We start from the raw sequence: 12,709 nt of genomic DNA on the forward strand, positions 1-12,709 counted from the left end.
CAGCTGTGGGACATGATGGCCTCCTCAGAAGTGCCTTGCCAACCTGAGGGTACTGAAGGCTCAGCCAGCTGTAGAAGCCCAGTTTTTGCTGGCTCTGGCTTCCAGCTGGACAACCTTCATCCTCCTGTACAGGGGTTTAGGAGCCCCCAGGGGCAGGTCAGTGTGAGCTGATAAGCTAATCTCTCAGCTTCATACCACCTGCCCCAGCATCCCCCATTCCTGCCTCCCACCCACCATCTCCATTGCCCTCAGAGTCACTTAAGAATAACATGTACCACATACCATTCTTCTCTGTTAACTCATTTAACGTCTAGTCAACCTTATGGCAGGTATTATCATCTCCGTTTTAGCGAGGAAACTGAAGCACAGAGAAGTCAAGTACATTCCTCAAGGTCATGCAGCTCACACATGGCAGGCTCAGGGTTGTACCCAGGTAGCAGCCTGCCCCAAGAGCCCCACTTAATCTGTGCTCTGTGCTAAGCACTGTTGACTTTGTCCTCGGGTTCTCTGTGAGAGCTCTGGTGCCTGGGCCAAGGGGACATTGTCCTGTGCTCCCAAAGCTACTTGTCTTAGAGGAGCCAACTTGGGCCTCTGGAGAGGTGATGATCAGGTGACAACAAAGCGCAGCAGCTAAGGCGCTGGATCTCACCAACCCCTGTGCCTGCCACCCTCTGGGTGTGCCAGCCCACAGGGCCCTCGAACAAAAATCATGTCACACTCCTGCCAAGGTACTGTGCTGCCCATGGCCTTTCCTCTTTCACCCTCAGCCAGACAATAAAATAGCACACTCTGATGCAAACTGACCCCTGGAAACATAGGCCAGCATGCTGTTGCCTGGTTTAAGCCACAGACGCGAGGCCCTCCAGACTTCCCCAAGCATCTGCTGTGTGCTTCATTCATTGGCATTCTAGGCAGATGCTGATACTTAGCCCCGTTCTGCAGAAGCATCTTGTGCCTTAAGAATAATGTAGCATGAGGCCGAGTGCAGTGGCTCCCGTAATCCTAGCTAGTAATCTGAGCACTCTAGGAGGCGGAGGTGGGTGGATTGCCTGAGGTCATGGGTTGGAGACCAGCCTGAGCAAGAGCAAGACCCCATCTCTAAAAATAGCCAGGTGTTGTGGTGGGCACTTGTAGTCCCAGCTACTCCAGAGGCTGAGGCAAGAGAATCACTTGAACCCAACAGTTTGAGGTTGCTGTGAGCTATGATACCACAGCACTCTACTGAGGGTGACAAAGTGAGACTGTGTCTCAAAAAAAAAAAAAAGAAGAGGAATGCAGCGCTCAGCTAACCAGTGGCATCCCCACCCCTCCCCTCCACTGATTTAAGTAACTGAAATGAGGTTGGAGTGTGCTCTGGAGAAGCAGCCCTTTGTGTGTGGCCCTAACAGGAAAGGATCTACTTGCCAAGCACCTAGAGTCTCTGGCTATGGAGCCGCTGGGCCCCCTCCTATACTGCAGTGGAGGTTGGGCACACAGGAAAGGGAGGACTATTCACTTCCACATACAGACCCTCAATGTGCTTCTCATGATGTGTTCAGGTAGCTCGCTTCCTGGAGGATTTACACTGAATGACAATTCTCCAGGACTTCACTTGCTCTTCTCTTCACCCATGGCTTTCTTGGATCAAAAGCTGGAGGATCCTTGCTCTGTGTCATTCCCAGGAATATTAGTTTAACGATACACTTTACTACAGAAGGAGGTTCGCCAGCTTCTCTCTACACCTTGCCTCACCTTGGCCATTCAAGCTCTGTCCTCACTGGCCAGCAGAGAGGTTCAACCTCATTATGAGCTTAAGAATCAATTCTCTGTCAGGAAAGAGATGAAGACAAAATAGATAAGGCACATAAAGCTCTTGGAAGCTGCTAAGGACCATGTAGAGTAGGACCCCTCACCCCAATCAATGAGAACCCTCACTGGTTCCGTGCTGCCTGTTCATAGTGACCTCCCCCAAACTCCAGGAGGTAGGTATTATTATTATTATTCCATTTTATAGATGAGAAAACGGAGGCAGGTAAGTTCACTCTAAATACTGGAAACTGGGAAGTACTTGAATGCTCTAATCAAGGATTTTCAGCAGTGGCATCTATTGGGAACAAGGTAGATGTGTGTATTACTATCTATGGAAGAAGCTGACGTCACGTGGTTATGTCATGGTTGAGTGGAGGTTCAACTCAAGTTTCCTGCCAAGCTGTTCCTGCCAACTTTTTCCTCCTTTCCTGGCCCTACGTAGCAGTAAAGCCAGTGTCCTGGACATCAGAAGCTCAAGGCATGGGAGCAAGTGCTTGGTGCCCCATCGTCTGTGAAAAAGAGGCCTGGGAAGAGTAGAAAGGGCACTTCTGCTGGGCTGGCCTGCAGTGATTCTGGTCACAGGATAAGAGCTGTGAGACTATAGCTGTGGAAGAAAAAAGCAGAAAGTGTTTTTAAGATGCTGATGGTTGCAGACAGTCGGGATTGCATTTATAATTATTTGTCCCTGGTTCCTATTGTGAGCAATGGAGCAGCTTGTCATTCGTCATTTCCGTCTCCCCATCAGACTGCACGTGAGCTACTTGGGGTCAGGGCCGTGTCTTTCACGTGTGTTATCTACAGCCCTCAGCACAGGCTCTGGCATGTGGTGGGAGCATAGGGAGGGACGCGTGGGAGAATGGACAGATGGACGGACAGTTATGTGAATGACTGGGTGGATAGTTGGCTGCCGGGAGGATGAAATGGCTACATGAAAGGGAGGAAGAAGTCGGGGAGGAACCTCATTAGGAAGGGAGGGCAGAAGATGATGATGGGTGAAAGGCTGGCTGGCTGCGCGACTCTCCCCAGAATAGGGCTAGCAGGTATCGTGGGCACTTCCGCACCCTTGAAGTCTGTCACACAAGAATAAAACCAGTAAAAAAAAGAGTAAGAGCAGGATAATCTGGTGATTATTTATTCCTGACTTCTAGGAATAAACTGGACAAGGGCAGGGAAGAGCACCCACCCGAGGCAGGGCAGGCCCTCAGCGCATCGGACATGTAGGGTGGACACCGGGGCACCGCAGGAGCCAGGGAACGGGCCCTCAGCACATGGCAGACCTCAACAGGGGCACTTCTGCCTCCTCATGCGCCCTCAGGACTGACTGCTGGAATAATCATGTTCTTGCAAATTCCCAGAAGGTTCTTTTGTCCTTTCCTAAGAGCCCTACGTAAGAGCAGTCCCTATTTGCCCTCCAGGCTATAAGAGAGGGATTTGAGGACACAGTCTCGCAGTGCCCAGCCTCACCACCACCCTCACTCTCACTAGTATTATTACTTTTTCTCACATAATCCTTAAAACAAGCCTAGAAAAATGGAGGTTATTAACTCCATATAATGTTTGAGAACATAAAAGAAGTTAAGCAACTTGCCCGAGTCACCTGAGGGAATTCGGGTCCAGGCCTACCTGACTTCTCTGCTACCCCACGGTAACTTCTGGCAGGGTCTCCTCTGCCAGGCTGTCTGCCAAGGCCCATCTGCAGGAGCTAAACTCGCCATGCCAGCCTGAGCTGGGGCAGGCCGGGGCTAGGGCTATTCCTTACAGTTTCCTAGCCCAAGCCTTGTCATGTGACATCGGGGAAAGGAAGCTAATATTCCCATCTGTGACACTGGCCTATATTTATCCCTGTGCCCAAGCAGTTAGGAAAACTATTGTGCATTCCTGGGAATTTATGAGTGAAATAAATATCGAAATGTTTCTATAAGATTCACTTAAGGAGAACCAAATGTGACCTGCTTATTATAGGATGAGCTTGCTGGGAGATGGCCCAGCCCATAGTGCTTGGCCGATTCCAGGGAAGAGACGTGGATCCCTAGGGAGGCTGGGCCCATGGGTTAGTGGGAGGGACAGTGAGCCAAGTGCACCCCCATGCCTGCTGTCTTGCCCCCTGCTGTGTACCCAGCTTTGTGTTGACCTGAGAGCTTCCTGGAGGAAGAGATACCATCCAGGAGGGAGGATGCAGATTGAAAGAAGAGAGGTGTGTTGGAGGCCAGCAGGACACCAGGAATCAGGGGAGGGAGACCAAAGACAGTGGAGACAGCTGTAAGAGAGTGTGGTACAGTGGGAAGGACACAGCCTGTGTTAAGTCAGTTCCACTGTTTGCAAGCACAGAGTCCTAGACAAGTCAGTTTTTTCATTGATAAAATGGGACCAAAATAGGAAAAGAAAGGAAAGAAAAGACTGTCGATCACCTCCTCCATACTCAGGGCCTTCACTTTCATCCTCTCCTTTCCCCTTCACAATCCTATGAGTTTGGGAGGTATTATCACCCCCAATTTGTAGATTGGTGTCCTCAGGCTCACCCACTGAATTTCTGGCAGGACTAAATATGAAGACATGAGGAGTGTCTGGGACAGTGCCTGCACACAGTAGGTCTAATTAAGTGCCATTTCCCTCCACTACATTTATTCCTTTGCTTCCATTATCTGTAACCTGCAAAGGACGTCTGTTGGTTTGAGAAGCAGAAGGTAAGAGGGGGGTGGAGCCACATGAAGGTGGCCCTGGAGGTGGCTTCTCTGGGAGTCATGGTCACTTGGGTCTGTGTGGCCAGGTGCCCCAGGGGGAGATGTTCATGGCCCCATGACCACAAGGGCTAGACCCTCCCAATCTAACACCAAATGGTGGATCAGACCCAGAACTAAGAGCAACAATCTCCTCAAAACCAAATGTCAAAGTAATTAATTCCATCCCAAAGGTGATAATAATGGAATATAATACTTAACACTTACTGAGCATTTATTAGGGGCTGCCACTGGTTTTCCCATCTAGGGCTGCCAGATGAAGCAAATAAAATACACAGTTATACACCCTGTGTGGTGAGGCACATCTGTAGTCTCAGCTACTCTGGAGCCTGAGGTGGGAGGATCACTTGAGCCCAGTGGTTTAAGACCAGCCTGGGCAACATAGTGAGACCCTACTTACAAAAAAAAAAAAAAAAGAGGGAGAGAGGAAAATCTAGTTATATCCATAAGATATTTAGGACATACTTATACTAAAAAATTATTTGTTGTATATTTGAAATTCAAATACAACTAGCATATTCTGTATTTTATCTGGAAATTCTATTTCTATATCAACCTATTTAATTTTTGTAACTACTCTGTGAAAGTTATTGTACAGATGAGATAACAAAGGCAACAGATGACCTGCCTGAGGTCACACAGCTACTAAATGGAAAGCTGTATCATAAACTAGCGTGGCTCTGAAGCTGGGGCCCTCGAAGTTCCCACGCTGGTCACCTGCCTGGCAAACTGTATGTTTGGTTGTGCTGCCCACACAAGCTTTCTTGAGTGTCTTCCTTCTGTTGGCAGCTCAGAGTGGGAGCGGAGATGGGTATTTACACTGCATTAAAATCTGGGAGAATTCACCCCAGAGGCTGCTGGAATCTTCCCACATTTCCTCCCCTGGGTTGCTATCTACCTGGACCCTTCTAGAGTGAAAGCAGTCTGCAAAAGACTTACATGTTCCCAAGAAAAACCGATAGCTTGCTCAACCATATTGTGAACTGATCGGGGAAAGAACCCTTTGATATTATGATCTGTGTATTTTGCACACATTAGAAGGAGAGAGTAAAGAGTTTTCTAGGATGTTCCATCGGGGAATTAGAGGATTTCCCCCAATTGCTTTACGCTTCCTGATTCCTAACCAGCTTGGAGTTGTGTGTGTCTGTGGTCACATATTTGGCACTTGCCACCCCTGGATTGTTTCTACCTTTTTGTGCGGGCACCTCTGCTCTGTCCTGCCCTCTGAATTACGGTATCCATGGTCCCGTGCATGGCAGCCATCCCAGGAGAGCTCTGCTGCAAGTGGTCTTTACTAGCAGGCAGAGGATGCTTCCACCAGAAAGCAACTCACTCCAGTGCCTTGCACCCATTCACCTGGAGGTGTCAGCACTGAGGTCACTATCAGTGGCAGAGGTGGAGGGCGTTTCTGCTAACAGGAAGCAGAGCAGAGGCCTGCCTGGTTCTAGCACAGATCCTGGCCACAATAGGCATTCAAATGTTTGCAGGATGCGTGAATCACAGAATAAGGCCTAGCGATGTGCGAGTGTTTGTGGACCTCATCTCTTCCTTGGACTCCAAAGAGAACCTTATCATTGCCAGCACAGTGCCCCTCCCTTCTTAGGGAAGATCCTTCCCCTGCAAGACACTTTTGTACACTTTCGGGAGTCAATCATAAAAAGAGAGGTTAAGACAGCCTGTGTGATAAAAAACTGGATGGAGCCAAGGGAGTCAAGGCTGGCGAGGGAGAGAGATGGAGAGATCTAGGTTGGGAGAGCAACCACGAGAAGAGTTGTTGGAATGTGGGGCATGAGAGAAGTGTAGGAAAGAAAAAGCAAAGGTTTGTTCCCATTTTGTGTACTTTGAGAGGGGAAAGAGTGAAGTTCTTTTTCTGTTGGTTTCTGTGGAAAAGCTCTTTAAAGTGACCCTGCTCAGAGCCTGGACCACACGGATCACAAGTTTCTCATTGGGTTTCACGTCAAATCGTTTAACCTCGGAGCCAAACCCCAGATGGTCAGGACCATGCGTTTCTCTGTCTGGTGGGGATATTTGTATTTATCAAATCGTTCTCCCGTTTATATGGCCTCATGGTTTTATACCTTAAGTTATATTGTTGGTTGTTTCAAGTTGCTTTTAGAAGTAGTGCATTGATAAAAAACGAACTAGAATCTGTGTTCTACTTAACTTTGCTAACAAAGTAAAACTCTTCAATCACCATCACCAAGTTTTTTTTTTCCAAAGACAACATGCAGAAGGTAGTTCATGCTTGGCCCATCCTGACTTTTTAAATAGACATAGCCCATCAGTATCAAAAGGGGGTACTGCAAAGCACCCTCACAAAGGATGGCAGAAACCATATCATAGGATACATGTGAAGAGGCTATTTTACTCAAAATGCATTTTTTCCTGTTCATCAGAGGACTGCTAAGAAAGAAATTCTCTAAATATGGTGAACATGAAAAGGCTCAAACATTCATAGTTGGAATAAAATCCACCCAGGAAAGGAACCCCATACATGCTGCAAGCAGAAACAAAGTTCCTGCTGGTGTTCTCCTGGTGGCACTCAGGCATGAGGCCATCTAGATGATGTGGGTGGGGGAGATTTTAAGCACAAACCTCTCGTGCCCCAGAAAATCACCTGGGATAGGAATCACATGGTACCGGACAGTTACTCAGATGCCTTTGGGGCTGGGATAAATGAATTAAGCAAGCCGTTTCAGATAGCCCAAACCAGGGGTTACTCTGTAGAAATGTGAACCCAAGATTGCTTGATCTTTCAATTTCAAGAAAAGCAGGATATCCAGACCTCTTTGTGAATTCTTCCTATTATGGAATGGTAATTTAAAAACGTGTAAACACTATTCCAGCAAATGAACCCACGGGTCTCCAATTTGCACCTCTGAGCTCAGAGAATATGCTTCAGAGGATGCTGGTTGCTTCACTGACATCAAGAGACTATACTTGCTAGAAATCCTTTTAATTATGCGAAGAGAAGCCTCTGGAAAAGCTTCAGCTCTTCCCACTCATCAGAGAATCCACACAGTAGAAAACTCTCATTTCTTCCTCTTCCCTGGTTCTCCCATTTAACTTGGCATTCCACCGTCAGCCCTGCCTGGAGCCACCTCCAGCCAGCCACCTGCCATTTTGACACATTCAGCCTTCTCAACTGTTCCCTGCGTGTCCTCAGGTCCCCACACCATGATCCAAGATTGTCCTGCTTCCCTCTGGCCCCTTGGAAGCCCCAGCCTCTCTGCCGCCTGCTGAGCTCTACCAGGGAGCTCACTGGACAAAAGACGGGGAGAACTGGTTCACTCAGAATAGAGGCCCCATTCGTTTTAATAACAATCATAATTAGTGGGTATTTGTAAACCATATGACACCTACCCAGGTGTGTATGTATTCATCATTTTATTTTATTCACCAACCTCCAGAGACAGACTAGGCCTTCAACCACTTTACCATCATGGGAACTGGGGATAATGCAACAGGAGGACAAAATAAATGGCCAGCTCGTCACCAGCCCACCAAGATGAGTGCCTGCTTTGGGGGAAAACCCCTGGGCTTCTTTCAGGAGAAGTCTTTGACAGAGGACAGGTGTCTGTGTTCTTGGAGGGAGGGACTGGAGCTCTGGGGTCATGAGGATAGGTTGAGGGGTCTTGGTTCCAGCCAAATGCATCATGCTGACTTTTGTCACTCCACTTTGGCCAACTTTGGGTGTGTCCAATTGGAGACTGAGATAGCTCTGATTGGCAGGGAGCTCCTCAACATCCCTTTAGGGGAGGATGGATGTTTTAACAGGGCTTTTTTCATCATCTCAGTGTACGATTCATGGATGGATCGGCTGCCAGTATTTCTGTTTTCTCTTTCTCTTTGGGTAGTTATTCCCAAATCTAACCTTAAGGACTCTCCATCTTTAAAATCATAAAGACCAAACTCATTGGAGCTTTAAGGTCCTGCAGAAGCTGCTCAACCTGTTATTCTAGTTTTACGTTCTTGTCCCTCCCCTGACCTCATTTAACTCATATACCCCATAGTCCATACACTGCTCCAGGTGCACCAATACATCCCTCATCCCCAGTTACGCTTTTGCTAATGCTATTCCCTTTTCCCCAGTCCTTTCTCTGAGACCTTTCCCTCAATATCTTTGTCCTGCAAGCTCTTATGCATCCCTCGAGACCTAGCTCAAAGGTCCATTCCTCTAAAGAGTCTTCTCCAACTCCCCTGACTGCAGAATTTTCTTTTCTTTCCCCTGAACTTGCACAGAATATGACCCCCCCCCATTACCTTATACAAGGTATAAGGCCATGAAATTCATGGGCAATTTAAAATAGTGTACAATTTAAAATTGCACACCAAGTTTATGGCCACCCTGTATTTATTATAAGTACCAGTTACTTCTCCATACCCCTTGCTTGATTGTGACCCTTTGAAGGTCTTCTCTTCATGTCTCAAGCTGCTCCTGGCACATGGTGGATAACCAAAATGTGTTTGTTAAATGAGAGAGAAAGAAATCTGACACTAATACAATCAGTATTATTTAAAAATATCGATCAAGTTCTAGGTGCCTTATAACATTATTATTTTGTAACATTATTTTTAGTCTTCACACCACCTTGTGAGTTAGATTTTATTTTATTTATTTATTTATTTGTTATTAGTATTAGATCATAGCTGTGTACAGTAATGCGATCATGGGGCACCATACACTAGTTTTATAAACAGTTTGACACACTTTCGTCACACTGGTTAACATAGCCTTCCTGGCATTTTCTTAGTTATTGTGTTAAGACAATCATATTCTGCATTCACTAAGTTTCACATGTACCCTTGTAAGATGCACCGCAGGTGTAATTTTATAATCATGGAGCACAGAGAGGTTAAACAACTTGCCCAAGGACACACAGCTAGTAGCTGATGAACAGAAGTTTGAACAGAGCCCAAGGAATGTCTTCTTAGGGACCTGCCTTAGGGTTTCCACATAAAAGTGTCCTTTCTGCAGGAGAACAACACAATGTTGCCCTGGCTGGACTCTTACTCAGAGACTTCTCCAGTTCATGCAGCTTTATGTTTGGGTCAAAGGAGGGAAAAGATACAAATGAAAATGAGAAAAGCTGGTTTCACTAAACATGGTGGGATTTAAGAATTTCACACAGCACCGTGTAGGAGCCATTGAACAGGTGTAATGTAAAGAGGAGAGAGGGCCTCTTCCCACCTAAGAACCAGCTCCTATGCGCTTAGGGCTCAAGAACACAGCCCAGCCTGGCTCTGAGAAGCTCCAGCCCATTGGCAGCCCCCAGGCCAGGGCTTCTGCAGGGCCAATAGAGGTAAGAACCCTTAATGTCTGGGGGCTCCAGAAGGAAAGTGAATGTACAAGGCAGAACCAACAGTGGGAGGTGGTGGCGACCTGCTCAGAGCATTAAGGGACGGGCCTTTGGCAAGGACGGTTGGCATTCAGACAGCCCTGGCAGCAGCGGTGGCACAGGCCAGTGAAGGGGGCGGGGAGGAGCAGAAGGACAATGGCTGGTACTGTCTTAAGTTGATGAAGGAATCCCTGAGAAAACCCCTGGGAATAATACTTGAGATGAAAATAACTGCAATAGCAGGCAGGAAAAGAACCAGGGAGACACCAAGTGTCACTGTTAACATGGTCCCTTTGTTATCCGCAGTCCCCTTAGGCCCAGGAAAGCAGGTGGAGGTGCATTGCTTTGGATCTTATTGTATATTATGTTCCTCATTGCTTTTATTTCTCTCATTCATTTGCTCACACAATAAACATTTATTATACCCTGACATGATTTTATAATCCACATAACCATCAGCTATGTATAAAGACACAAATTACACTATAACTTCTCCAGCCTAGGATGTAATAACTCTCACTTTGACTGTTATTTACCTGGTAGTTGTAAAATCAATTGTATGTAAAATCATACAAAAATCTCAGGGCCAGTCCATAACTGTTGTTTTAATTTCAGAAATATTTAGTTATTTAGATAAACATTTAGCAAAAATCAAACTGCAAACCATTACTCATTGAACAAATCATCTTTTCTGCAATGTCAGAATGGTGCAGGGTGGCGCCCGTAGCTCAGGGGGTAAGGGCACCGGCCACATACACCGAGGCTATGGGTTTGAACCCAGCCCAGGCTAGCAAAAAAAAACAACTGCAACAACAACAACAACAAAAAAAAAATAGCCAGGCATTGTGGCAGGTGCCTGTAGTCCCAGCTACATGGGGACCAAGGAAAGAAACTCGCTTAAGCCCAAGAGTTTGAGGTTGCTATGAGCTGTGATGTCACAGCACTCTACCTAGGGTGACAGCTTGAGACTGACTCAAGAAAAAGAAAAATTGTGCAAAGGAAGGGCTGTCACTGGATAGCAGGGATGTGTGGGTGCCGGCACCTTTGCTCCTGGCCTCCATTCTTCCCAGCCGGGCGGGGCACAGTCTGAGGACTCCACACCATTCTTTTCCTGCACTGTTAGTGAGAAATGGCAAGGGATTGCTTACATTTCCATAGTCTACATGCACACAAAGTGTTAAGCTTGGTAAGTGCCTTAGGTAAGAAAAGAGAAACTGCCTATTTTTTTTCCTGAGTAATCCAAATAAACTGTGTTTGTGTATTATTACAATAGCCAAGGTATGGAAACAATCTAAGTGTCCTGGGACAGATGAATGGATAAAGAAAATGTGAAAACATAGATATGAACACAATAGAATATTATTCAGCATTTAAAAAAGGAGGAAATCCTGCCACGTGCGACAACACGGTGAACCCGGACGACATTATGCGACGTGAAATAAGCCAGGCACAGAAAGGCAAATGGTCTCGCGTATATATGGAACCTAAAACCGGGGCAACACACAAAAAGGGAAAGTGGAAGGGGGAAGGCTGGAGGATGGGGGAAATGGGGAAATACTGGTCAAGGATATAAACTTTCCATTGTAAGATGAAAGTTCTGGTGATCTAATGTGCACATGGTGACCACAGTTTAGGGTATTGTTTTCTTGAGATTTGCTAGGTATTCTCACCACACACACAAAAGGTAACTATGGCAGTTGGTAGATATGTTTATTAGCTTAGTCGTGGTAACAATAAGGCTAATACAATTTCACTATATGTAGACATCGAAAGATCCTATTGTACACCTTGAATATATACAATTTTTGCTAGTCAACTATACCTTAGTAAAGTTGGGGGGGGGGCGAAGAAAACAACCAAATTGCATTTGTCCCCTTATTAAGATGTTTGAGTTTCATGACTATAATAAATGCTCCAGCTCCAGGCCCTGGGAGTTCCCAGCAGCCTACACCTAACTCCTTCGTGTTTTTGTTCTAAACTAGCAGGACCCTCCCACCGCAGGATTATCTTGCAGTCCACCCACAATCGTCCTGACGGGTGATGCCGGTTCACCAGAAGGAGAAACTGACCAAAACCTGGCCAACAGGTACACATCCCAGGTGCCTGATCCTTGCCTTGGGCTGTGATGGACAATATTCCCTAGAATGTGGGTCTCAGAGAGCTATGGTTTTAATAAGTCTCTTCTTCCTTTTTGTATCATTTTATGCATTAAAACACAATTGAGCAGTTTTTTGGGGTTTTTTGCAGTTTTTGACCAGGGCTGGGTTTGAACCTACCACCCCCGGCATACGGGGCTGGTGCCCTACTCGTTGAGCCACAGGTGCTGCCCCAATCAAGCAGTTTTTTTAAAATAGGACAGGGAGTTTTGGATCTTTCCATTATCTTCCTCCCCCAATGACATTTCCTCTCCTGGATGTGACCCCTTGCATTCTGCTAGCCTTCAAGATCAGCAGAAAGCACTGCAGGGGAGCTTCCCATAAGAACTGCCAAGATGTTTGCAGACAAACATGAAAGGTGAGAGGCTACTCAGAGTCCTGCCCCTGGTCAAAGTGGGTCCTGCGTGGACTGTGACCTCTTGGCAGAGACATTGGCTCACATGCATGGGAATGTCTGCGCCTCGGTTTTATTCAGCACTGGCCCACGCATGGGAATCAGATTGTCTAGGTATAATTTTCAAAAAGGTAAAAGATAATTCTCATACAAATTTATAGTGAGTGTATGTCAAAGATCTACTTACCTCGTTCAGAAGGGAAGCAGCAGGATAACAATGGTATCAAAGCGTCTCACGTTCCACAAGATGATGAAACTGGTTTTATCCTTTCTCCCAGATGGAAAGCATCTGCA

General features: G+C 46.5%; 1 protein-coding gene across 2 annotated transcripts in view; it reads left to right on the forward strand.

Moving 5' to 3' along the window:
• The window catches only part of IRAG1 (inositol 1,4,5-triphosphate receptor associated 1), a 141,567-nt gene that overhangs the window by 62,831 nt on the left and 66,027 nt on the right, over window positions 1-12,709 (forward strand). The window contains exon 3 of one of the 2 annotated variants that reach the window (XM_053561930.1): window positions 11,848-11,951. In XM_053561930.1, the coding sequence (XP_053417905.1) occupies window positions 11,848-11,951 (104 nt within the window). The remainder of the gene's footprint in view (window positions 1-11,847; window positions 11,952-12,709) is intronic. The other variant, XM_053561928.1, reaches the window with a different exon arrangement.

The sequence above is a fragment of the Nycticebus coucang genome, chromosome 14, assembly GCF_027406575.1.
Source record: "Nycticebus coucang isolate mNycCou1 chromosome 14, mNycCou1.pri, whole genome shotgun sequence".
NCBI lineage: Eukaryota > Metazoa > Chordata > Mammalia > Primates > Lorisidae > Nycticebus > Nycticebus coucang.